The sequence below is a fragment of the Scyliorhinus canicula genome, chromosome 10 (assembly GCF_902713615.1).
Source record: "Scyliorhinus canicula chromosome 10, sScyCan1.1, whole genome shotgun sequence".
Taxonomy (NCBI): Eukaryota; Metazoa; Chordata; class Chondrichthyes; order Carcharhiniformes; family Scyliorhinidae; genus Scyliorhinus; species Scyliorhinus canicula.
In genome coordinates this window covers 4,336,954-4,364,779 of record NC_052155.1, presented here as the reverse complement: position 1 = coordinate 4,364,779, position 27,826 = coordinate 4,336,954, and the positions used below count along the sequence as shown (strand labels likewise).

General features: G+C 43.9%; 2 protein-coding genes across 7 annotated transcripts in view; one reads left to right on the top strand and one right to left on the bottom strand.

Annotated features, from left to right (window-relative positions):
- Positions 1–27,056, top strand: npc1 (Niemann-Pick disease, type C1). The gene is made up of 25 exons (XM_038808538.1): positions 1–175; positions 3,385–3,516; positions 4,514–4,620; positions 5,268–5,428; positions 8,104–8,271; positions 8,738–8,987; positions 9,111–9,190; positions 9,401–9,771; positions 10,633–10,859; positions 12,111–12,211; positions 13,543–13,645; positions 13,745–13,934; positions 14,196–14,378; positions 14,469–14,583; positions 14,827–14,954; positions 16,071–16,202; positions 17,796–17,885; positions 17,969–18,159; positions 19,035–19,150; positions 19,597–19,726; positions 20,817–21,017; positions 23,115–23,346; positions 24,434–24,547; positions 24,798–24,960; positions 26,577–27,056. The coding sequence occupies exons 1-25, from the start codon at positions 104–106 to the stop codon at positions 26,654–26,656; spliced, it is 3,837 nt and encodes a 1,278-aa protein (XP_038664466.1). The 5' UTR covers positions 1–103; the 3' UTR covers positions 26,657–27,056.
- rmc1 (regulator of MON1-CCZ1) overlaps positions 26,957–27,826 on the bottom strand; it is a 63,566-nt gene continuing 62,696 nt past the window's right edge. For all 6 annotated transcript variants that reach the window (XM_038808540.1, XM_038808546.1, XM_038808541.1 and 3 more), the window contains one exon: positions 26,957–27,177. In XM_038808540.1, coding sequence (XP_038664468.1) covers positions 27,101–27,177 — 77 coding nt within the window. In that variant the 3' untranslated portion in view covers positions 26,957–27,100. The remainder of the gene's footprint in view (positions 27,178–27,826) is intronic.

The window sequence follows — 27,826 nt, the reverse complement described above, 5'->3', positions numbered from 1 at the left end:
TATAAAAAGGGGAGGCTGAGGCGAAGGGACTGTGTGTGAGTGGGAAACCGGCCACCTTTCCTTGTCGAGGTCTTTACCGTCAATCCTGAGCTGAGTGGCTGCCATGAGGAACCCGTGCGCCGCCGCCTCCGCGCTGCTGCTGCTGTTGGCGCTGCTGGAGCTTCCAGAACGTTCGGTGAGTGGCGCGAGCCGCCGTTTGAACCCTAACGGCCGCCGTTTGAACCCTAACGGCCGCCGACCCCCGCTAACGGCCGCGGGGCCCGCGATCAGTGCCCTCTGTGTGTATCTACCTGTGTGGGAGGCGAGGCCAGGGGAAGGGATCTCATTCCCTCTCTCTCCGGCCGCCTTCTTGAGGAAGATGCCGGGCCGGCGGCGTCCATCAGCCGGCGAGTCCGCCCGGAGGTTTGTGTTTGCCTGAAGGAAGCCGGGATAATTTGTGGGTGAATTGGGGGAGGAGAGGGACGTAGGTCTCGTCACTGGTTAAAATTCACCGGCTTTTATTAAATTAACCGACTTTTACTGAGTGTGTGTGAAGCCGTCCCATAAACACGCCACCCCCGAGGGCAGCCGGCTGACTGGTGCCGCCGTCAGTGGGCCGGGGGGGGGGGGGGGGGGTTTGTGCGGACGGGTCGATTAGCTGTTGGAAAGTGGGTATGTTTCTCTCCAATGCCGGCTCTCGGGGCATTTCGTCAGCGGCTCCGGTCGGTGTGTTCCCCCGGCGCCGAGGTGATGGACCGGCCGCTGGGAATCCCTGGTCCGCCCACGTGACTCACCTGTCACCTCGCCCATGGTCCGATCGGGTGGCTCAGTGCGCCTGCGCCCCGGATGTACACAGGCTTCCTCGTGACTGTGAATCTGTACTGGAAGGAGTATTTATCCCTGCAGCTGGGAGGGGTTCTGCTCTCAACTGCACTGTCATTAACTAAACTCTGAGCAAAGCCAGAATATGTCGGTGTTCAATAAAGGGTGTAATCGTGGATTTGCAAATGGTGAAAATTAGTTATCATCGTAAACAGTTAAGTTTAGAATGCACCAACTTCTTGGCCGTGTAAATAGTCTGGTGCAGAAGGATCTGGATAATTGCCATGGAGGCAGAGGTCCCTTCACCAGAACAGCAGTACAAGGTGCATTCAACTTGCTGTCTACACTGGGAGTTCAAGAGGATCTGATACTTCCTGTTTTGTATGAGGTGGTTCCCTTAATGGGGCATTCTTATTCCAATTGCCAGTCTCAGGGGCCTGGTCTAAGTCATTATACTTCCATGTGCAGGAAGTAATTGGGAAGGCAAATGGAAATTATTTCCCTGCCCCCCCCCCTCTTAAAGGGGGAAGATATTTTGCAGCAGCTGTGACTCCACACTTGGGGTACTGAGTGATTTTGGCCTCCTCCTTGCCCAATGATATACTTGCACTGGAGTTTGCATGTTCTCCCAGTGTCTGCATGGGTTTCCTCTAGGTGGTCAGGTTTATTCCCACAGTATCAAAAATGTGCAGGTTTGGTGGATTGACCATAATGACATCTTCCCCCCCCCCACCATGTGTCTGAAGGTCAGGTGGGGTTATGGGGAGTGGGCCTAGGTTGGGTGCTTGTGCAGACTGTTCACCTTCTGCACTGTAGGGATTGGCCAGGTTACTTGGAGGAAAAGTTGAACCTGTTCTAACGGGTGAATGAGGTGACGACTGGGTGGATGTCAAGCTGGGGGTAGGGTTTTGAAGCCGTGGCCTAAAGTGGAGGAGGCTTGATGGATTGTTTTACTGTTCCTGTGGGAGATGGGAGGCTATTCTGTTCCATGAAAGATTTAAAAATTAATCTGACTCTCTCAAACTCTGCAATATTTCCTTTCAGAAGGTTAATGTGCCACCATTTTTGGTTAAGCAGTGTTTATTGTCCATCAAATGGGCTGCTGTGTCCTGGATGGTGGACTTCCTGTGTCATTGGAGCTGCACTCATCCAGGCACGTATTCCCCACACCAACTTGTGCCTTGTAGATGGTGGACAGGCTTTGGGGGGTGGGGGGGCAGGGCAGGTGGTGAGTTCCTAGCCTTTGATCTGCTCTAGTAGCCACAATGTTAATATGGCTAGGCCAGTTCAGTTTGGGAACATAGAACAGCACAGAACAGGCCCTTCGGCCCTCTATGTTGTGCCGAGCAATGATCACCCTACTCAACCCCACATATCCACTCTATACCCGTGACCCATTAACCTTACTTTTAAGGACACTACGGGCAATTTAGCATGGCCAATCCACCTAACCCACACATCTTTGGACTGTGGGAGGAAACCGGAGGGAACCCACGCACACACTGGGAGGATGTGCAGACTCCGCACAGACAGTGACCCAGCCGGGAACCGAACCTGGGACCCTGGAGCTGTGAAGCATTTATGCTAACCACCATGCTATCGTGCTGCCCCTTGTAGAACCTTGGATGTTGATTGTGGGATTTGGTGATGGTAATGCCAAGGGGTGGTGATTGAAGTGTCTCCTTGAAAATGGTCATTGCCTGGCACGCGTGACATGAATATAACTTGCAACTCAGTCTAAGCCTGGATATAGAACATAGAACAGAACAGGCCCTTCGGCCCTCGATGTTGTGCCGAGCCATGATCACCCTACTCAAACCCACGTATCCACCCTATACCTGTAACCCAACAACCCCCCCCCCCCCCCCCCTTAACCTTACTTTTTAGGACACTACGGGCAATTTAGCATGGCCAATCCACCTAACCCGCACATCTTTGGACTGTGGGAGGAAACCGGAGGAAACCCACGCACACACTGGGAGGACGTGCAGACTCCGCACAGACAGTGACCCAGCCGGGAATTGAACCTGGGACCCTGGAGCTGTGAAGCATTTATGCTAACTACCGTGCTGCCCGGTATTGGGCTGGGTATATTGTCTGGGTTTTGCTGCATATGGACATGGACTGCTTCATTAGGCATGAATGGCACTGAATGTTGTGCAGTCATCTGCAAACATCCCCATCTCATGATGGAAGGGAGGTCATTGATGAAGCAATGTAATTAACTCTATCCTATCAGATGGACAGTTTCTTGATATCTTTGTTGAGGACTTGTGTTGACACAAGAATTGTATACCCACCCATAAGAACATGGAGTCGGAATAAACATGTTGGACCTTGCCTGTTCTGCATTAGTACAATTGTGATGGGTCCTTTCTGTCTGCTGATGGTTATTTCCTTTTTCTTCAAATTTCCCAGATTTGAATGTTCTGATCGCCAGATTGTTGCTGTAGCACTGAGCTTGACTAGCACTCATTTTCGGAGTTTCAAATACTGCATGATCCTGTCTTCAGGAAAATTGCTTGTTTTGATGTAAACACCTTTAAACTGCTGCCAGTTGATCTAAATTCAAATTTTTTCTAGGTGTCTGCACTGAATGGAACTTGTGTTTGGTATGGAGAATGTGGGACAGATCCAGCCACACAGAAACATTACAATTGTAAATATGGTGGCCCACCAAAACCATTGCCTCAAGCAGGATATGACTTAATTGATGTAAGTGGTCTTGTGTTTTTGCTGACAGTCTGCAAACTAAACAATAAACATTACATGCTTTGGGAAAAAACTAAATTTAAGATTTCAATTCCTTGTCAGAGTTGATAAACTAAAATTATTGAAAAAGACATGATGCTGAAGAGTCTTTTGCACTCATCAGGGCTGAGGCAAGAATAATTTTGTAATGTAGGATGTACAGTCCTACAAAGCACCAATTGATTCAATTAATACAATAGTATTTTCCAGTCTTGTAGGTCAGCAGCCATTCAGCCCAACTGTCCCATCTTGAAATGAAAATCGCTTATTGTCACAAGTAGGCTTCAAATGAAGTTACTGTAAAAAGCCCCTAGTCGCCACATTCCAGCACCTGTTCGGGGAGGCTGGTACGGGAATCGAACCGTGCTGTTGGTCTGCTTTCAAAGCCAGTGATTTAGCCCTGTGCTAAACAGCCCATCTTGGTGTTTATGCTCCACTTGGTATCCTTGCAATCTAGCTTCATAACTCCATTCTTTTCTCATGATATCGAGCTACCCCTTGAAATGTAACTGTTCTCTTCAATAGTGAGTTTCTCAATTCTGGGTACCCTGAACCCTTGCCTCTTGGTCACCACTTGACTGACCAATCTTTCCTGGTTTACACCTGCACATTCTGGTGTCATCCTTGAATTTTCTCCTTCCAGTATCTTGTCGTTGAATCTAAAACATTTCTAAGCTCTAATCTTTTTCAGTTAATTCTTAAGCACTTTCTTCCCTTTATTGTTGGCCATGCCATCAACTTCCCAGGTATCAGCTCTGGAATTGTCTGTATGGTGCAATGACATTTTGGTCACTGTCTTCAAAATATTCCAAACATTACAAGTGCCCTGGAACAGTTAGCTAATTTTGATGCTGTATAGAAGCTGATTGTACCCTAATCCTTGTGGACTGTAGCTTGTGCTCTGTAACCTAATTTTTTTACCCGCATAGATGCAGTCACTATTTTGTCATTTTTTTTCTAGGAATTGTGCCCTAGTTTTCACTATGGAAATCTTGAACTTTGCTGTGATGTTCAACAACTACATACCCTCAAGGATAATATGCAGCTACCACTGCAGTTCTTGTCCAGGTATCCATTCTTTGTCTTTTGTTTAAAATATGTTCTAATTGCATTGTACCCAGGCTGCATTTCTATCAATTGAGGTTCCATCAGGATCGCTGATGGTGCCTTTTCTTGAGGAATGTGCTTTTAATGGTGGTCAGTATTTATCTCCAACTGCCCTTGAGCAAATGGTGGTAACAATATGGTCCTCCTAGACCAGATTGGGTAAGAATGATGGACTTGTTGGTGTCACTGGCAAGTCCAGCATTTGTTGCCTTGTTACACATCCGCCTTGGTGGTGGTGGTGGTGATGAGCCACCCACGGCCACAGAGCTGAAGGGAAGCTTTCAAATTAAGAATAACGTAATGGATGCTGTGGAACTTGGGGTGGCAATCAACAAAATTGCTTGTAGTATTGGAGTAGCACTCAAACGCCAAGAGTAGTGGGAACCTTGAATTCTTCCAACCCTTCACCACAAGCTTGCTGTGGCAGCTGAAGGGCCAATTAACTTTCAGATTTAAGATTTGTCAGGCAAGTGTTTGGGATATGAAACAAATGCATTTGGATGATACAAATCAGTAACTGACTCAAGGCTGAATGAGCAAATGGGATTTGTGTTGCAGACTACAGTTTGCATTGTGCTGAACATAATATTTTTATCTTTGACTTGCAGGTGTCCATCTTGCTTTCACAATTTCATGACTTTTTACTGTGAACTAACCTGCAGTCCTGCTCAGAGCTTTTTTCTGAATGCCACCAAATTTAAACCATATGTTCAGAACCAAACCAGCATTATTGAGGTGGAATATTACATTGGATCAAGTTTTGCAAATGGTGAGAATTTCATTTTATAAAAAAATTCAAAACTACAACATGAGTCTGTTGACCCTCCAAGCCTCTGTCAATCATGATGCCCTAACTTAAACCCTCCTGATCTGTATCCCTCTATTTCCCCTCTATTCATGTATTAATCCAAATGTCTCAAATATTGCTAATGTGCCTGCTTCCTCCACATGCATGTTCCAGGCACCCAGCACGCCATGAAACATTCCCAGCACATCTCCCTTAAACACTCTCTCTCTCCTTGAACCTGTGTCCCCTTGTAATTGCCACTTCCACCCTTAAAAAAAGCCTTTGACTATCTATCCTATTTATGCCTCATAATTCTGTAGACCTCCATTTTTCCAAAGCAAACAATCCTAGTTTATTCAATATCTCATTGCCAACACCCTCAGGACCAGGCAACCTCCTTTGCACTCTAAAGCTTCCATGTCCTTCTGACAATGTGGTGACCAGATGTAACACTTGTATGCCTCAATTACCCTTGGCCATCTGTGTTGCCACTTTAGGGACCTGCATGCCCAAATCCCTCTGTTAATGTTCCAAAAGGCTTCTGTCATTTGCAGTATAATACCCATGTTCTATACCTAGATTTGATCTTCAAATGCATCACTTCACATTTGTCTCTGCCATTTCTGTGCCTGAAAGGGTGATGGTGGTGGGGGAGGGTGAAGTTGGATGATCAGCCATGATTATTATAATGGCAGCAGGCTCAAAGAGCCATGTGGCCTCCAACTCCTATTTTCTATTCCTTTTGGAATAATCTGATTTTTCCAATCTGACTATGCACTGCTTTCCATCAAGTTCACAAACCCACACTGCTAATGTTGGCATGAAGAGTGGGTGGTGCAGTAATGTTGGGCTATTCATTGAATCGTCATTCTGGTGACAGCACATCCACAAAGGTGAAGTATCTATTTGGGAGTATTTGTTTCTGCAAACTTTCAATAGCACCTATTTGGGGATGAGGAATTGTGACCTGCTCAGCCCAAGACAGTAAAACTATATAGTTGTGAACCCAGTCCATCAAATTCCACTGCCTTGGGGAAAGCAGGCAGCATAATCAAAGACCCCCCCCCCCCCCCCTGCTCATTCTCTGTTCCAACTTCCATTGCCCATCCTTGGTTGCCCTTTGGGATGTGGTGATGACTTGCCTTTAACTGCTGCAGTCCTTTAGGTGTTGTGGGTGAGTTCCAGGATTTTGACCGTGTCAGTGAAGGAACAGCGAGATAATCCCAGTCAGGATGGTGAGTGACTGGTGGGTTCCCAGGTATCTGCTGATCCTGTCCTTCTAGATGCTGGTGGTTGTGGATTTGAAGTTGCTGTCTAAGGAACTTTGGGTTACTGCAATGCATTTTGTAAGATGGTACACAGCCGCCACTGTTAGTGGTGAAGGGATTGAATGAGTGTCAAGCTCAAGTGGTGGAGCTGCATTCACCCAGGGAAAATTGGGAGTAGTCATTACATTGCTGACTTGTGCCCTTTGAGAGGCTCATTTGGTGAGTTACTTGCCATAGGATTCCCAGCCTTTGACCTGCCCTGGTTGCCATAGTATTAATGTGGCCAGTTCAGTTTCTGATCAATAGTAACCTCTGGGATGTTTGTGGGGATTTGAGGCATTGAATGTGGAGGGGTGGTGATTAGATCCCCTCTTGTAGGAGATGGCCATTGTGTGGTGTGAATGTAGACCACTTATTGGGTAGCATGGTGGTTAGCATAAATGCTTCACAGCTCCAGGGTCCCAGGTTCGATTCCCGGCTGGGTCACTGTCTGTGCACAGTCTGCACGTCCTCCCCGTGTGTGCGTGGGTTTCCTCCAGGTGCTCCGGTTTCCTCCCACAGTCCAAAGATGTGTGGGTTAGGTGGATTGGCCATGCTAAATTGCCCATAGTGTCCTAAAAGTAAGGGGGGGGGGGGGGGGGGGGGGGGGTTGTTGGGTTACGGGTATAGGGTGGATACGTGGGTTTGGGTAGGGTCATCATGGCTCGGCACAACATTGAGGGCCGAAGGGCCTGTTCTGTGCTTGTACTGTTCTATGTTCTATCAGTCCAAGCCTGGGTATTGTCCAGATCTTGCCACATTTGGGCATGGACTGCTTTACTGAACATTGTGCAATCATTCTCAAACATCCCCACTTCTGATCTTGATGGCATGGAGGTCATTGATTAAGCAGCTGGATGGTTGGATCTACAGTGATGCTTTTCACTACCTGTGTATATGCTGACGAATCTAATGGAAGGCTTTTGTCTAACTGCAGATGGACAGGCTCTAATTAGCTTTCTAGGGTCATGTATCCAACTCCAGCTGAGTGGTACCTGTCATTGACTTGATCCACTGTCTGCCCCTGGGGAATGAGTAACCTTTTCCCTTGCAGCCAAAAGCAAATCACTTGATTAGTTTGTGATTGTTTCACCAGGTAGTTGATTAGCTTTGTACGGTTTAATGGACACAACACTTGGGGAAAACATTCCTTGCACAAGTTGTATTTTCATGGATTTGTCAGCAGTCCTGATTAATGAGTGGCGAGACCATTGCCCAATGGCCTACACAATGTCTTAATGAGCTAATATACTGAGTGCAATTTTGAGTTTCTACAATATCCATGTTATACTGAGGGAATGGCTCACTTTCTGTTTTGGCACTCCATTAATTGTGGTGTTTTTTAAACAGCTATGTACAATGCCTGCAAAGATGTTCAGTCTCCTTCAAGTAACGAAAAGGCTCTGGGATTGCTTTGTGGAAAAGATGTGAAAGATTGTAATGCAACCAACTGGATTCAGTACATGTGCAGCACAAGTAATGCCCAGACTCCCTTCAACATTATTCCCATCTTCAGTGGTAAGCCTTTGAAGACATTTGAGCAATAATGCAATGTAGACATGCCTTTTATTAAGATGCATCACATTTTACAAGTCCTGATTTGAACAATGCCCAAAAGTGCAAGGAACAATTTTGGTACTGATTACATTTGAACAGGAGATTAATTTTAAATTCATGGACTGCCTCTTGGCCATAGTCCTGATCACCTTCCTATGGTGGAATGAACTTGAAAATACCTTGCTAGCTTGGAAATTTGAAGTTCCTTCAAACGTCAATTCCCTTTAATGCAAAATGACCCATGTTTAGCTGATGGGAAAGAATGTGCTGTAGCTAAAAATCCATCATCCTTCCTTTCAATTGTGCAGAGGTATCAATGCAGTTTATACTAGCAAGAACTTCTGAAAATGATCACAATCCAGAATTTATCATTAATAGAAGCTTGCACACTTAATCTTTATTTTAGCAATTGTCTTTTTTCTTGTAGAGCATCCAATTGGAAGAATGATCCCAATGAATAATGAAACCAGAGGCTGCAATGAGACATTGGATGATGGTTCCCCACCATGCAGTTGCCAGGACTGCTCACTGGTCTGTGGTCCAAAACCAGTTCCCCCACCACTCCCTGTCCCATGGACTATATTTGGTTTAGATGCTATGGTTGTTATTATGTGGATCTCCTATCTGATCTTTTTGGCTGTCTTTGTGGGAGCAGTCATTAGCATGTGGTATTGCAGGTAACAATCTCTTTTTTTTTAAACTTGGCTCAATGACTGGCTTGGAAATTTGAAGTTCAATGACTTGATCTATTGAGAGTTCAAGTATATTAATGTCTGCAATTCAATCTATTACTCCTACAGAAAAATGCATATTGCTTCAGAATATGCACCAATAACTGATACCAGTGTGAATCAGTCAGTCAACATCAGTCATGACCTAGGTAGGTTATTCCATTTGTAGACTTGTGATCACTGTTAACATGGAGTGGGGGAATCATTGCTAAAGCTGAAGTTGCCAATATGGTACAGCTAGTTCTTAGAAGTGGATTGTCAATTTGCCTCTAACATTATTGGGGCATTTTTCCTCTTATTTGAAGGGACAGTGGTTTCCCTTCCCCCATTATTGATCATTTGCCACCTTCTCTCCTCAGATAACATATCTTGTTGTGAACAGCTTGGTGCAAAATCTGAAGCTCTTCTGCGTGACCTATTCACTTGGTGGGGGTCCTTCTGCGTCAGAAATCCTGCTCTGGTTATTGTGCTGACCGTTATTGCTGTTGGAATCTGCAGCTCTGGTTTGCTATTCATGAAAATAACAACTGATCCAGTTGAAATCTGGTCTGCTCCAACTAGCCAAGCTCGCAAGGAGAAGTATTATTTTGACACCCACTTTGGACCATTTTTCCGCACTGAGCAGTTGATTATTACAGCCCCAAATAGCTCATGGACCACTTACGCTCCTTATCCATCAGGGTCAGATGTGCCATTTGGCCCTCCACTGGGCAAAGACATCCTACATCAGGTTTGTTCTGTTCATAGTAACACTAGAAATATACTGGGCATTAGATGAGGATACTGGGCATGAGATGAGGAAGCTGGACTTCATTTTAAGATTTGACACTAAATGAGACAACTTGTGGCAGAAGGGGACTATAAGGAGAGCAGAGAATGGAACTAGAACCAACTGGTCTGGCAGGCTTTTAAATGGATAAATGACCAAGATGAAATGTTCCCAGGCTTCTGAGTGAGGCAAGGGAGGAAATAGCAGGGGTGCTGGCAGAATTTTCCATTCTTCTCTCACTGCAGGAGAGATGCTGGAGGACTAGGGATAATCCTATTGGAAAAATTAAGTCTGAATTATCAGCATTTGGGAAGGGCAGGGATTAATTTAGACCAGTTTTTTGTGCAAATTTTAGAGTTACCCCAGTGGCAGTATAGGCTGCAGAGGGTAATTGTTGGGAGGGTGTCTTTCTGACTGGGAGCCCTTGCTGTTGTGTGGATTGATTTGGATATGATCAGTTTACATTTAATACAGAAATGGGTGGTAAATAGTAACACAGGATGCAGATGGTCTGGCAGTGAGATGGTGCATTGGGCAGGCCAAAGCATTGAGGATTCTGTGCCTGTACACCAGTCCCTTGAGTAACAGGCCAAGTGAATACAGTAGTTATGTGGCATATTTAGAACAGGGATGTTATGCTGGAACTGGATTAGAATGGTTAGGTGGTTTAGTGCAGACATGGGCTGAAGGGTCTTTCTGTGCTGTATGATCCTCAGACTTGTGAATGGAGTAGCTCTTGCAAGTCATTATTTATTCTGGCTGTTGGCACTGAATCAACCTAAATTCAATGCAACATAGACCCAAGTATCTTTTTATTTTTAGGTACTGGATTTGCAGGATGCTATTCAAGATTTGGTAGCTTACTACAACAATGATACCGTGACGCTGCAGGACCTCTGCTTGGCACCTCTGGCTCCATATAACAATAATTGTACCATCTTGAGTGTCTTAAACTACTTTCAAAACAGCCATGCTGTCCTTGATCATTCTATTGGTGATGACTTTTTCGTGTATGCTGACTACCATAGCCACTTCCTGTATTGCACTAGGTATGTGACTCCTGACTTGACTGTAACACACCAAATCTATCTTCAAGAGTTCTCTATATAAAGAATGAATTGCATGCAAGGATAGAATTTATGCCCACCATTTGAGTCATGGAATTACTCCCTTGTCCTTTTGGTGAAATGCTGTCCAGACAGCAGTGGTTCAATAGTTGGCACTACTGCCTCAGTGCTGAGGCCCCAGGTTTGATCCTGGGTCATTGTCTGTGTGGAGTTTGCACATCTGTCTGTGGGTCTCTCCCACAACCCAAAGATGTGCAGGCTAGGTGGATTGGCTACACTAAATTGCCCTTTAATTGGAAAGACAATACTTGTTTCTTAAATCAAACCATTAATAGTTTCTACACTAGTCAACACACAATCACTATTTTATACACAAGACACTCTGCTCCTACAGCTAAGAGTTAGAATGAGTTCAAATATTTTGCAGATATGACCCTACCCAATCTTGCTCCAAACCAAATGCATGCCACCTGGTCTAGTAGTCCCATCAGCTTATCCAACATTTATCCCAAATACTGGAATATAATTTCAACTTCACTGGTGCTTTGTAGAGCTTGACAGTAGAGGCCATTCAGCCCATTGTTTTGTGCTGGCCATCAAGCACCTAAATCTCTTTTCATTTTCCAGCACTTAGTCTGTAGCCTGTGCTTGTGGTGTTCCAAGTGCTCATCTAAATGTTGAGGATTTGAAATGAAAACTGCTTATTGTCACAAGTAGGCTTCAAATGAAGTTACTGAAAAGCCCCTAGTCGCCACATTCCAGTGCCTATTTGGGGAGGCCGGTACGGAAATCGAACCATGCTGCTGGCCTGCTTTCAAAGCCAGCGATTTAGCAGTGTGCTAAACGCCTCTCTTGCCTCTTTAAGCTAGCCCCCCAGCTATTAACCCTCTTACTGAGGGGGAAGTTTAATATGATATGAATTTGTTTTTATACACTAACCTACTCTGCCATACAACTCGACCACTTCACTCGCTTCCTTCTCTTCAGTCCCAGCCTCCAGTAATTTACTAGTAAATGCAGCTTTTTATGCTTGAGCCCAAAGTTACTTTGGGTGGAGGGTGCAAGTATGCTAGTGGATTTCCTGTGGTGATTGTGGCAGTATTGGTTTGTGACTTGCTAAAAGAGACCATTTGGTCTGACTGCCAACATTAATTTTTAGTTTCATTATAGCAGCAATATTGGTATCTGATCTCATTACAACTGATCAATCCTAAACTATTTTGTTTCAAACAGAGCTCCAACTTCACTTAATGATACCACAATGCTCCACGATCCCTGTTTGGGCACATTTGGTGGACCAGTTTTTCCATGGCTGGTTTTGGGAGGATACAATGGTAAGCAAGTCTTGCACATTTAGACCCTCCCTAACTCCTAAGCAGCAGGAGGCCTTTCCTTTGATAAAGTTAGGAAACCATTATAGCCAATTCCTGTAGCCCACAGTACCAAATCCTGAGTTGAGCAATTCTTTATTCATTTGTGGGATGTGCTGACCAGGCCAGCATTTATTGCTTATCCCAAGTGCCTTGTAACTGATGCTGCTGCCTGGAACAACAATAGGCTGTTCAGCCAGGAAGTTGTCCTAGAGGGAAATTTGCAGGTGGTTATCCCTGGCTCCCCCCTCCCCCCAAACATGTATCGACCTTCCTTTCTATTAGAATGTACTACTGAAGGAGCCTTAGTGCAGTATCTCTTGTAGATGGTACAATGGCGAGGCTGTGAATACCTCTGGTGGGGTGATATCCAGCAGGCTGCTTTGGTGACTGGGTGAGTGCAGCTCCATCAACACAAGTGTTCCATCACACTGCTGAATTGTGCTTTATGGAGGCTTTGAAGTCCAGTTGCACTCATCACATCTGGTGTGGCAATAGTATTTAAATGGGGGAGTCCAATTCTGTTATCATCCAATGGTAACCCTGAGGATGTGAGGGGTGGTGGAATGCAAGTATTGTCACCAGCATCCCCACTTCTGACCTAATGTAATGAAGGTTTTTGAAGCAGCTGAAGGTGGTTGGGCTTGGGACATGAGCCTGAATGTGTCCTGGGACTGATATCATCATTGATTACCAACAGCCTTACTGTCCTTGTGCTCCCTGAGTCCAACAGCAGTCTCCTGGATCCCATTGTCTCAGTTCCTTGATCCCACACTAGATAAATGCTGTCTTGATGTAAAAGAGCAGTCCACTCCAATCAGAAGGCTATAATGGAGGTCCGGGCCAGTGAATCTTTGGTTGAAGATTATTAACACAGTCTGAATCTTGTTGATGCCTCCACTATTTGCATGACTTGTGCAGAATTGCCCTGGAATGAAACTTCACTCCACAATTAAGTGGAACACTGTCTGACTCGGGCGAGCTGTAATTTGAGCCACAATTCACTATTTTGGCAGGGCTTGTTCACTGTTGAGGAATTTAGCCTAATGGATGGGGAAACCCAACTGACAGGGATTGAGTAAATGGGTGTGGAGCAAAATGCTCCACTTTTAGTTTCATTTCGGGTGAGCAGGTAAATTATAAGCCAAGATCACCAACTAGCTGCTGAACCATGTAACCGTTTGTGGTCCAGATTTGTCAGTACTTTCCCAAATGTCCTGCTTTTACTGGATAAGCAGTGTAGAATGAACAAGTGGTTGAAATGCTAGAAGCTAATTGTAACTTTGACCCCACAGGTGATGATTATAACAATGCCACAGCACTGGTGATCACTTTCCCTCTAAATAATTATCACAATGACACTGAGAAATTAAACAAAGCTTTGGCTTGGGAGAAGGTGTAAGTAATATTTTGCTTTAGTTAGAAATGAATGGTTAAGACTTGATTTAATGTCTGTTTTGTGAAGCATGAGATGACTCTTTTCTTCTTCTTCTTCAGATTTATTGATTTTCTGAAAAATTACAATGAGTCCAACTTGACCATTGCTTTCTCTGCTGAACGAAGCATTGAAGATGAGATCAATCGCGAGAGTAACAGTGACATCAACACAATTATCATTAGCTACGCTATCATGTTCTTGTACATTTCCATTTCCCTGGGACACGTCAAAAGCTGCTGGACTTTCATGGTGGGTGGAACTGGAATGCACTGTTTAATAGGTTTTGAGTTGTGGAACAATGTTTCTATTCAAACACTAAATTGGGGGAGGAGAAAGACACAAAGCAAAAAACAGGCTTGTACAATGACATGGAATCTCAGTCGTGGATAAAGGCTTGGGTTCTGGATTGGGATTTTAGAGTTGGTCTTCGAGACCTAGATTAAAATTTCTCAAGCATTTGGCTGAAGTACATTGCTTTTCTCAAGTGTCCTTTATTGCAATCTTTTCCAGGTGGATTCTAAGATTTCTCTGGGTGTTGCTGGTATAGTCATTGTCCTGAGCTCCGTGACCTGTTCCCTTGGGATTTTCAGTTACGCAGGTATCCCCCTCACACTGATTGTAATTGAAGTCATCCCCTTTTTGGTATTGGCAGTTGGTGTCGACAACATCTTTATCATCGTTCAGACATTTCGGGTATGGATTCTACTTTCATGCACTGCAATGCTTTCACCAGCTTCCACTTGACTATGCATGAATACAATTTGTCGTCTTCTTTCTATCCAGAGAGACCAACGTTTACCGAATGAATCGCTTGACCAACAGATTGGCAGAGTGCTGGGGGATGTAGCACCAAGTATTTTCCTTTCGTCTTTCTCTGAGACCGTGGCATTCTTTCTGGGTATGTGATGCTCTTTTGAGGGCAGTAGCAGGCTCTCACCACTTGATTCAAAATACAAATGGGGTCAGCTTACAACTTTAGTGGTGATTTGAAATCCACATCAGGGTGGCAGATATTAACACTGCTGCCTTATTTCCAGTCACTGCCTTGTTGGGAGGGGGAACACCATTCTAGTCTCATTTGGGGCAGGAAGAGCTGTTTTGGACTGGGGGAAACTTAAACTTTTTTTATATTTGCCTTTAGGTTCTTTGTCAACAATGCCAGCAGTTCGCACCTTCTCCATTTTTGCAGGAATGGCTGTATTTATAGATTTCATACTCCAGATAACCTGCTTTGTAAGTCTCTTTGGGCTGGATATTCAGCGACAAGAGGTGAGTGAGTATCCATATTGGAATGAGCTCCATCTGATTCTCTTATCTTCAAATGCTCTGGTCATCCTATATTCAGACAGTGCAAGTCTTGTTCACCCATTTTCACTTTGCTTAAAATCCCAGTGCTCTGCCTCTCCCTATTTCTACTACAACCTTCCCTTGTACACTTTCTCCCTTCCCATAATGTTCAATTGCAGTAACATTGGTAACTGCCTTCAATTCTAAGGCTGTTTTACCTGCCTAAAAATCTTCATCTCTCAACCCCTCAGATGTTCCTTAACTTTCTTTGTCACCTGCTGACGAGTCTGAATTCCATCAGGGCTGCTTGGCTCCTGACCCCCATTATTCTTGGTATAAACATGGACAAAAGAGCTGAATGCCAGAAGTGAATGACTGCCCTTGACATCCAGGCAGCATTTGGCCAAGTGTGGCATCAAGGAGCCCTGACACCAATGAAGATGGTTGTGGAGGTCAATCATCTCCACCCCAGGAGTTCCTCCAGGTAGTGTCCTAGACCCAACCATCTTCAGCTGCTTTGTTAAATGACCTCCCTTCCATCAGTAAGTGGGGATGTTTGTGGATGACTCAACCATTCACAACTTTGACTACTCCGATAATGAAGCAGTCCCATGTCTAAGACCTGGAAGTGCCAGGCAATGACCATCTCCTACAAGAGTATCTAACCATTGCCTCTTGACATTCAATGGCATTACCATTACTGAATCTCCCACTGGGGTCTACCATTGACCAGGAACTGGACTAGCCATATTAATCCTGCAGGGAAGGTCAAGGCTAGGAATCCTACAGTGAAGATGCAAAGTGATGGAATACTCTCCACTTGCCTGGATGAGTGTAGCTCCAACAACACAAGAAGCTCGACACCATCCAGGACAAGCAGCCCACTTGATCACTCCCCCTTCACAAATATTCAAACCCTCCATAATGGCAGCCCGTGCACCATCTACAACATGCACTGCAGCAACTGCCCACCACCTGATGGGCAATAAATGCAGGCCTAGCCATGATGCCAAAGTCCCATAAATGAATGAACAAAGATCATTTGTGGCTTGGCATCAAAGCAAGTGCTAAATGTATTGTGTTCTCCACTTATTGCAGAGTAATCGTATGGATATCGTATGTTGTGTGAAACAAGAAAAAGTTGGTCGTCATTCAGAAGAGCTCCTCTTCAGAGGCTTCAAAAATGTGTACGCACCATTTTTATTAACTAACTGGGTGCGGCCCACTGTGGTAAGTATTGGATTCTGTTTGGATAAATGCTAACATTGTCAACAACTTTCAAATGTGGTTAATTTTCAGAACGGGCTGGTTTCAAATATAATCTTTAGTGTCACATGTGGGTTTACATTAACACTGCAATGAAGTTACTATGAAAAGTCGCCACACTGGCACCTGCTCAGGTATTCGGAATGTCAATTCACCTAGGCACTTGTGGGAAGAAACCGAAGCACCTGCAGGGAACCCCCCTCCCCAAGGAAACCCACGCAGAAACCTGGAGAATGTACAGACTCCAGTGACCCTCTAACCAGGTTCCCTGGCACTTGGTACTAACCCAGATTGTGGGATTCGGCACAATAGATAAAGTTGTTTGATCTACAATGAGCACCTGGGCAGGACTAGGGCTATGTCTTGGGGATTTGCGAGTGGCTGGGGAGAGCTCAAATTCAAGTGTCATGGGGATTAGACAGAGTCCAGGGGGAGAATAAGAACCGTGATGGACAGAAACCCAGGGCCGCAGGGATAAAAGATCGGGGATTGAAGATAAATGTAGGTCCCTGAGTCATATGGGAAATAAATTGGCTGAGCAACGTTGTTCAACAGAACCAATACACGGGCTGGATAAATCCCCAGAGCCTGAATCAACATCCCAGATGTTGAGGGAAATGGCCCTAGAAATGGTGGATACTGCATTGGTCGTCATTGTCCAAGTGTCTATGGACTCAAAAACAGTTATACAGATTGCAGGAGACCGCACCATTTTTTTTTAAAGTAGAGAAAAACAGCAGACATCATAGAATTACAGTGCAGAAGGAAACCATTCAGCCCATCAAGTCTGCACTGGCCCTTGGAAAGAGCACATGGGTCTTCCACAGGATCAGTCCTAGGCCCCCAGTTATTCAAGTGTATTAATGATTTTGAGGGAACTTGCTGCTTTGGGCACATGCCATTATCTACTTTGGTAGAAATGTGGGAAGGCAGATTATGAACTTGAGGCTATAGATTTATGGGGAAAAGCAATGAGACTTTGATGTCCTTGTACACCAGTTGCTGCAAGTGGTATGTTTGCATTGCAGTACAGAAGCAGATGCCCACAGGGCCTTTGGTGAGACCACCTAGAAAATGTGTAGTTTTGGCCTCTGGAGGAAAGAATGTTCTTTCTGGAGGGAGTGCAGCAAAGATCAGACCAATTTGGGAGGATTGACTTGAGGGTCAGTTAGGTTTGAAATTGTGTTCACTATGAAGCTTGAAACAAAAGAGGGAGATGTCTCATAGAAACCTAAAAATTAATAGGACAGTTGCTGCAGGAAGGATGTTCCCATTCAGCCACACCCAGTGACCAGAAGTTCCTGCCAGCGGTTAACAGACCCTTCATAGTCCTCATTGTATTTGTGGCAATCTTGTGGAAATGTTTTTGGAGTGATATGGGGGTTATGAACAGGTTACAAGTTATCAACCATGACAGAGCTGGCTCAAATGACTACCTCTGCGCATATCACAAACCTTTTGGCCCCACAATGAACTCTCATTTCAAAGGAGGAAAATATTATTCATTGGGTTTATCTAGTGTCATTAGCACTGATCTGAATTTTTCTTGCTCCATAGATATCAGTGTTTGTTGGTCTCCTGTCATTCAGTATTGCAGTATTAAATAAAGTTGAGATTGGGTTGAATCAAAGTTACTCCATGCCAGATGTAAGTACAACTCTGATTTTATTTGTTCCTCCAACTGCTGTAGGAGCTCATTCCGATACCAATGGTTATTCTCCTTTCCCCAGGACTCTTACGTGCTGCACTACTTTGAATCAATGGCCGAGTTTTTGAATGCAGGCCCTCCTGTCTACTTTGTGATTGAAGAAGGACATAATTACACTTCTCTAGAAGGACAGAATAGTGTGTGTGGTGGGATTGGCTGTAACAATGACTCACTTGTCCAACAAATTTATACTGCTGCTCTGCTGGACAACTAGTAAGTTGCACCTCAATTGCATAACATTTTTCTTGATCATCTGACTGGTCATGCTGCCCCCACTCCAGAGAAAAGATACTAAACTTGGGCAGTGTCAACATTCGAGCTGCTTCTCCAGATGGTTTTTCTTGATCATCTGACTGGTCATGCTGCCCCCGCTCCAGAGAAAAGATACTAAACTTGGGCAGTGTCAACATTCGAGCTGCTTCTCCAGATGGTTTTGCTGTTTGCTTGGCTTACCTTTCTAATCTTGGGTTGCACACCCCAATGTGTATTGATTGACATTAAAATCTTCAGGACTGTTCTCATAAAATCGCAGGGCAGCAGTGGGTTAGCCCTGCTTCCTTAGAGCACTGAGCTCCCAGGTTCAATCCCAGCTCTGGGTCACTGTCCATGTGAAGTGAATCTCCTGGTGTCTGCATGGGTGTCACCCCCCCCACAACCCACTATGTGCAGGGTAGGTGGATTGGCCACACTAAATTGTCCCTTAATTGGAAAAAATGAATTAGGTACTCTAAAATTTTTAATAAATTAAAATCTCCTTTGCACATCCCATATGGTCTTCCTGAAGTGTGGTAGCATTCAATTCACTTGGACCTGGCCAGTGGAATGAAAGGAAAAATATTAGAAAATCTCCAAGTCTGGCAGCATCTGTCGGGAGTGAACATTAGCTCTTGTCTCTCCCTACAGATGCTGCCAGACTTGCTGAGATTTTCCCTTTCGTTTCAGATTCCAGCATCCACAGTAATTTGCTTTTATCCTGACCAGTGGAAGATGTGTAAACTGTCTGCACTTGGGAACCCCATTTGCCGATATAGGCCTCTGTTTTAGATAATAGATGATTTGCTGGCTGAAGTGTGTTCAATTTCCCACAGTACAAGAATTGGTTTCCCATCGTCATCATGGATCGATGATTACTTTGACTGGGTGAAGCCACAATCCTCCTGTTGCAGACTCTACAACACTTCAGAGACGTTCTGCAATGCATCAGGTGACACTGTATTCTTGCTATTGTTTCAAATGATGGCCCAGCCCATGGGTGAGGGGCAAAATGTAATTTGAGGGTAGGTGGAAACTATACCCTCTGGTAGAGAGCCCAGAACAGATAACAAAATGGGACATGGTCATTTGGGGATGTCAGGAGGCACCTCACAGAACAATGGAAATCCAACTTCAGCATCAACTGAATCCAGGGTTGTTTTTTTTTTTGTAGATAAGTGGGTAAATGGAGTTTCTGCTATAATCCACATGAACGACAGACCTGCCTGCAGTCTTAACCAATCACTAAGTGAAAAATGGGCCATGGGGTAGATTAGCCAAGGTTTCTGTTACTGTTGCCATGAGTTAAGCTTTGGCACTTGCTAATCATCCTCCAGAGGGAGGTAGAAAATAATTCTCTACCCAAATCAACATGTTGTTTCTGTGCTTTTTTTTTAGTTGTTAATTCATCCTGTGTTCACTGCCGTCCATTAACGAAAGAAGGAAAACAAAGGCCTTATGGAGAAGACTTCATGACTTTTCTCCCCATGTTTCTGGCTGACAATCCAAGTCCAAAATGTGGTAAAGGGTAAGGAACCATCCTTGTACCTGTAGCATGACTTTCAAGACTCACTTGAGCAATCAAGTCTCTTATTCTTTGTTTATTTCTGCCCCCCCCCCCCCCCAGGGTGTAAAACAAACCTCGTGTTGCCTTTTGAATACCTTATTTAATAAGCTCCTTGAGTAGACTGGCAGGTGTGCATGAGGACATGAACTTGGGCTATGCCAGCCCATCTCCCAATGACACTTGAATTACCATCACTGAATTCCCCCCACAATGGGGGAGGGGGGAGAAAGAAAATTATCTTTGACCAGGAACTACTGACTAGCCATATAAATACTGGCTACACGAGCAGCTCTAGATCCTGGATTGGGGAATGCAGCAAGCAACTCGAGCGGTTTGCTTGATGGTACCCCCATCCATAAGTGTACCATGTACAAGGAGAACTGTAGCAAGGCTCCTTTGATATCTGCTTCCAAATAAACCACCAAAGGACCAGGGCAGTAGATGTCATAGAATCATAGAATTTACAGTACAGGAGGCCATTCAGCCCATCAAATCTGCACCAGCTCTTGGAAGGAGCACCCCACATCTCCACCCTATCCCCGTAACCCCACCCAACACTAAGGGCAATTTTGGGCAATTTAGCATGGCCAATCTGCCAAACCAGCACATCTTTGGACTGTGGGAAGAAACCCATACAGACTCCAGTGACCCAAGCTGGGAATTGAACCTGGGTCCCTGGAGCTGTGAAGCACTTGGTGCTAACCACTATGCTACCATGCTGCCCATGTGTGGAAATACCACCAGAAAGTTTCCCTCCAAACCCCACACCATCCTGACTTGAAAATATATCCCATTTTCCAATCATTACTGGGTGTACTGCGCCACACTGCAGTGTTTTGAAGGTGCCCTGTGCAAAATAATGTTTGCATCTAACATGACCTCCATCTGTACAATCGGTTTGATGTGGTTGTTGAAAGCTTTTGCTTCCCCATTTCAAATCTACTGCTTGACACCCCTTTGGAATCTTGGCCCATTTGAAAAGATACTTTTTAAAAAAAAAAAACAAAAAAAAAAAAAATCTACATTTACTATTTTTTTATTCCTTCTGTAGGGGCCATGCAGCATATGGCTCTGCAGTCAACCTGCTGGACAACAATACAGCTGTGGGAGCCACTTACTTTATGACTTTCCACACTGTACTGAAAACATCTGCTGATTACATTGCTGCTGCTGAGAATGCACATAGTCTAGCTGCAAACATCACTGAATCCATGGGCACTTCTCTCAAAGGCTATCGTGTCTTTCCATACAGGTAACTAACTTAATCTGAAGCCACATTCACTTCCCCAATCTTAATATGAGCAGTAAACTTGTGTACATCCAAAGGCTCTTTCAATAGTATTCCAGCTGGGGAGGACACTACCAACCATCCCCAATAGTAACGGGAAACAGAAAGGAAGGAACTTTGGGGGGTGGGAAATTGTTGGCATCCATTAATTAAGGAGGAAAGACATTTGGAAAGTCAAAATGCAATCTGTCAAGGTTTTGTGCAGGGTAAAGGACTAGTTCAAAGATGCAACGAGCCAAGTGACTATTGGGATCTATCCTGTAGATGTAGTATCTACTTCTAGACAACGTTTAGACCATAAGACATAGGAGCAGAATTAAGCCACTCTGCCTATTGAATGAATGGCAGAGCAGACTCCATCCTGGCTGAGATTTTCTCATTTTTTTCTTCCCCCCCCCCCCCCCCCCTCCATTCTCCTGCCTTCTCCCCATGATCCCCTTGTGCTGCAGTTAATACAAAGTGAAATGACTTTGGAATTGGGGGTGGTTTATTAGCTTGGATAGAAGACTGGCTAACTGACAAGGCAGTTGGGATAAATGGTCTGGTTGGCAAGATGTAATTAGTAGAGGGGAGAAATGAAATGACTTGGATGCAGGAAGATGGTCATATGGTCAAACTTGCGCTGTTCTGGTCACCACATTACTGGAAGGACTCTATTGCTCTGGAGTGGAGCTGGAAGGAGATTGGGTAGGTTGGGGTTAGTTTTCCTTTGGAACAAAGGCTGAGGGGTGACTTTGAGGGATAATATTGTTTCCCTTGGCGAGGAATCTAAAACCAGGGGCAGAAAGTGCAGAGGACATGAGAAACACCAGATAGCAAGTTTGGAATTCACTGCCTGAATTGGTTGTGGAGGCAGAGACTCTGGATCTGCACTACAGGACTATGGACTGGATGCAGGAAGGTGGCATTAGAAAGGGTACCCCTGTCCTTGGGCTGGCATGGACACAAATGGTCTCCCTTGCTTTGGTTGCAAATGGATATCTATTGATGGGTGAGTAAGCCAAAATTTGGTAGATGAGTGATATCCACATTGGTCAGAAGTGGAAAGGCAGAGGGATCTGGGTGTCCCTGTGCATGAATTGCAAAAAATTGGCATGCAGGTAATAAGAAGACAAACAAAATTTGGGCTTTTAAAAGTCCAAGGAATAAGAGTAAGTGTTGCTGCAACTGTAAAAGGCATTGGTGACTGCACCTGGAATGCCATGTAAAGTTTTCATCCCCTTGTTTGAGGAAGGATCATAGCATTTACAGCAGAGGCCATTCAGCCCATCAAGTATGCACCAGCCCTTGGAAAGAGCACCCCACTGAGTCCCACATCTCCACCCTATTCCCCCTGACCCCTGTAACCTATTAACTCCACCTAACTTTTTGGACATGAGGGCAATTTGGAATAGCCAATCCACCTAACCTGCACATCTTTGGATGAGAGCCAGCTCCAAGGAGGGTCACTTGATTCCAGAGGGATTTCTTGAAGAATGAGCCAGTTTAGGCTTATACTCATTGAGCTAAAATTGTGAAGGTATTCACAAAAGTAGATGTATTAAAGATGCATCTAGAATAACAGGTCATTTTTTGAATAACAGAAGAGCAAATTACTTGGTCATGGATCTGTAATTCACTCTCAATGTGATGGGTTATGGTAAGTAGTGAGACTGAGATTAGATCATCCATATTCTTACTGAATGATGGAATAAACATAGGTCATATACTGTAGTCATATTTGAGGACAAGGGATAATTTGCAGGAAATTTGGGCATGCCATTCTGGTCACATTACAGGAAGGACTTCATTGCTTGATTGGAGCTATTGACTGGGAGATTGGATAGGTTAGTTTTCCTTGGCACAAAGGCTGAAGGGTAAAATATGTTGCTATTTTAACACACTTTATCTATCTTGTCCACCTCTTCTCTCTCATGAGGATAGTGACCTATTAAGCTAGTGTTTCCAAGCTTGGCTTTTACCTCTACTTTTATTCCAACCTGAAATTGTTATGTTTACTTGCAGCTCCTGGGAATTTTGTTCAAAGGCACATAATAATAATCTTGTACTGTTTATTTACAGTGTGTTTTATGTATTTTATGAACAATATTTCACAATTGTGAAAGACACCATTTTCAACATCTGTATGTCACTGGGAGCTGTATTTATTGTGACTACAATCCTGCTGGGCTGTGAAATCTGGTCTGCTGCCATTGTCTGCATTACTATTTCTATGATAATCACAAACATGTTTGGAGTCATGTGGTTATGGAACATCAGCCTTAATGCAGTCTCATTAGTAAACCTGGTTATGGTAAGTGGATTACTTGGCATTTACATTTACATATCTGCTGTTTGTTTCCTGCTGATTTTGGTCTTTATGCCTGTTCCACACTGATCCATGTCATGCATTTTGTGATCTCTCATATCCTGATCTTTTGATGCTTTCCTCCAGTGGTGGAGAATCCCACTGGCTCACCAAGTGAAGGAGTTCTTCTCCTCCTCCTCCTCTTCCCCCCCCCCCCCCCCCCCCCACTTGCAGCAGAGGAAATTCCATCCCTGCATCCAGTCTGTCCAGCACAGAATTTTGTACATTTCCAACAGATTCCCTCAAGGCCCAGTTGACCCAATCTCATCCTAGCATCAGTCTGGCGAACCTCAACTGCACAATACTGGTGTCAATGGCCCTGTACAACTGCAGCCATCCTTGCTCCTATACTCCAATCTCAATGAAGGCCAACATATCACTTTCTTTGTTTGCTGTGCCTGCTTCCAGTGACTGGATACAAGAATGCCCAAGTCCTCATGAATATCCAGTCTTATCACCATTTAATTGTGCCACCTGTTTCTGTCACCGTATCTGTCAGCATCTATCGTGTATTTGCCTACTCAAACCTGTTACTATTAAATATTGTCAAATTAAAGCAGTTTGAGACTTGCAGGTTTCGAGTGAAGCTAGTAACTCCAAACTTTTACTAGCTGATGGTAGTGGGAAACTAGAATGCCCTTTTGGGGCATTATTCTGCCACTTCGGATCATTTGTGCTTAAACTGGCCACAAGATGGAGGAGCAGAAGTTGGCTATTTGGCCCATTGCATCTGCTCTGCTATTCAATGAGATCTGGCTGGTTGGAATCCTCAACTTCACTTTCTCACCACAGCCCCGATACTTGGATTCCCAAAGCACAGGTTCATATTGGCTAAATATTTTAATTTCAGCAATGCCATGAGTTGGAATACAGAATGGCAAATCATGTTTGGTTGAATGGTGTTACACTCTTGGGTGGGTTTCTCTACATACTTGAAACAGGTGATTAAATACACTCTCTATTCAGCTGAAGGAATATTGGGCTCTTATCTTGGGACAATGGATATTTGACAACTTTTTTCATTTCCTTGTAGTGCTGTGGTATTTCAGTTGAATTCTGTAGCCACATTGTTCGTGCATTTTCTGTCAGTATGAAGAAAACTAGGGTGCAGCGTGCTGAGGAAGCATTAGCAAATATGGGTAGTTCGGTAAGTACATTTACATATGCTATCAAACATCTGCTTATGGTTTTTAAACTGCTGCACACTTGCATTTTGGCCTCGCAAATGTACATGATCTGAACCTCTATTTTAAATTTGTTGGCAAAGCCACATTTGTACCTTAACTGCTTCAATCTGGTGTAGGTATTAATTTGGCCCACTATGGGATCCTCCAAGACTGGCAGTAGGTCTTTTACTGTAGCTGCAATACACAGATAATGAATTTTGTCTCTCCTAGGTATTCAGTGGCATCACATTGACTAAGTTTGGAGGTATTGTGATCCTGGCATTTTCCAAATCACAAATTTTCCAGATCTTCTACTTCAGGATGTACTTGGCAATTGTGCTTTTGGGAGCTGCTCATGGCCTTGTATTCCTTCCAGTATTGCTCAGTTACATAGGTAAGATTCATTGCAACATGTGTGTAATTCTCAATTCACTACAGGAACAGGCCTGTCAGCCCTCCAAGCCTGTGCTGATCATGATGCCTTAACTTCTGCCCTTCATCTGTATCCATCCAGATGCTGCTTTCACCTCTACCAGGCACCCACTACTCTCCTGCACATCTCCCTTAAACTTTACCCCCTCTCTCATTGAACCTGTGCTCCCTTGTAATTTACACTTCTCTAAGAAAAAGCCTCCTCTGACTATCCACCCTATTTATGACTCTTGAAATTTTGTAGATGTCAATCAGTCTCTCCTCAGCCTCCTAGGAAATTCAACGTCTCCTGCCAACATCCTGGTGAATCTTCTTTGCACTCAAAGCTTCCATGACCTTCAGATATGGTGACCAAGAACTGCATGCAATATTCCAAATGTGACCTAAAATTGTAGAAATACATGTTTTCCCAACTCTCCTGGCTGAAGGAGAGCATGCCATATGCTGCCTTGATCACTCTACCTGTGTTGCCACTTTAGGGAACTGTGTACCAGCACCCAGATCCCAAAGGGTTTCTACCATTTGGTATAATTCGTACCAAATTTGATCCTCCAAAATGCATCACATAAATTGTCCAGATTAAACTCCATCTGCCAAAGTCTCCAATCTATATATCCTGTTATCCCCTGCTATCAGCAACTTGCCAATCTGTCACCTGCAAAAGTAATCAGACCACCCATATTGGATCACTAGATCTCCATTCTGAAAAACACCCTTTCACCACTGTCTTCTATAATCAAGCCAGTTCTGTATCTATTGATTTCCTGACCTCCACCCATAATGTCTCATTAAAAGATCCCTCAACACAGCTGTATCTGCTCCCTAATCAGCAATGCAACTCCACCCCCCTCCCTGCTTCCTCCTTCTGTCCTGTCTAAAACACTGATATCCTGGAATGTTAAGCTGCCAATCCTGTATCTCCAACTGTCTCTGCAATTGCATCCTGGTTCCAGGCTCAGTTCATCTGTATACCTGTTATACTTTAAAGCAAACTTACTCCAGACCTACAGTCCCACTGAATCCTGGACTAGGGTATTGCTGGGATAGATTCTCCCTCTTGTATGGATATCGACTACAACAGAAGAGACTAGTTTCCATTGCAGAAAAGATTTACCAGGATTAGGGGTGATCTTGGGTCTGTAATATATTGAATGGTATAGATGAGTTAGATGGTCACCATCTCTTCCCAAAGGTAGGAAGTCTAAAACCAGAAGGGAGATGCAAAACAGTTAAGTGGGGTGTGTCTAGACATTTAAAGACCATTATATAGGCACGATGAGTGAGGGATATGGGCCAAATGTAGGCAATTTGGGACTAGCTTAGCATTAAAATCTGGACAGCATAGGCAAGTTGAGCTGATGCTGACTGACTATTTCATTGCAGCAGTCAGCAGCTGAAGATTTATGCTCCTGTCTTGGACCATATTCATAACTGAGTTTTATCCTGCAAATGTTGGCTTTCTACATCTAGCTAAAATTGATCACATTCATTTTCTAGAACATAGTTTAGACTTGGATGTTATACAGTTTAATGTTTTTGGATGTTATACTGGATTAATTAATTATTTTCTTTGTTTAGGACCACCAATGAACAAAGGGAAAGTTTTTGCACTGCACAACCACTACAAAGGCACTGAACGGGAGCGACTACTGAAATAAACATGGAGGACTAATCATCCTAAATGTGAAGGCACTGCAAGGGTACTGAACGGGAGCGACTGAAATAAACCAACCGGGTCTAAACATCCTAAATGTGAAGGATTTTGAACTACCTTTTTTAATGAGGTTGTGGTACTTTGAACTCAGGAAATTGGCTCGGTTTGCTTCAGCACAAACTTGTTTGGGTTCCCAACTGTGTCCAGTTTTATTGGATTAGTTATCTTGACTGCAGTTCTGTAAAACCAATTGCAATAATGCAACTTTTCCAGTTGACCTGTTTTGAAGAATGACACTGGGGAGTGACACTAATGCATATTTTTAATACATGCCAAAATTGTGTAGATATTTTTATGATCCTTTTTATAATGCACATTAATAAAGTTTAGCCATTCAGTAATAATAGTACATTGTTTTCTAAGTCTGTTCATAGAGCCAGATCCATGTTCATAAAGCCATTGTCAGAAGTGCTTGTTCGCCAAAAAGGGTTTTGAAATGGGTGATGTGTTCTTCACAATGCTCTCCTGAAAATAAAACGGCCCACAATGAGGTATGTGACCAGTATGTTGATGTCCCATTACTACAAATTGAGGGTGCCATTAACACAACTTATTCATGAGATGGGCATTTGACCTGGTCAGCATGTTGCCCATACCATTTGCCCTTTGGCTTATACCAATGCAGGCAAGTCAGGTGTCGCTAAAGGGACAAACTTTAATTCCAGATTTTTACGTGTGTTTTTTTTTGGCTATCTACCATGATGGGAATCTAAATCTGCGTCCCTGTACAATTACCCTGGCTCTGATTACCAGTCCACATGCTTTAATTTGCATTTGGTTTAATTTTGTCAATGCAACTTAAAATGAATAGTAAAATTCTAGCTGGAATTTAAAGATTCAAACTAGTTCCTCAAGTCCAAACATTAATGGGTGGGTGGGGGACTTTATATACTGCCTTATGACCAAGATATGGATAGAAAGTTGGTTAGTGGACAAAGTGGAGTTAGAATAATTTATTTTTTTTCTCCAGCAGGAGATGACTAGTTGGGCACCACCAGGATCTGTGCTGGGATTCCAACTGTTCACTTTTATATTAATTTGGGCAAGGAAACTATTCTCAACCATGTCTGATCCATCTCTTGCACATCTGCTCTTCCTTTCTTCTCATTCCCTC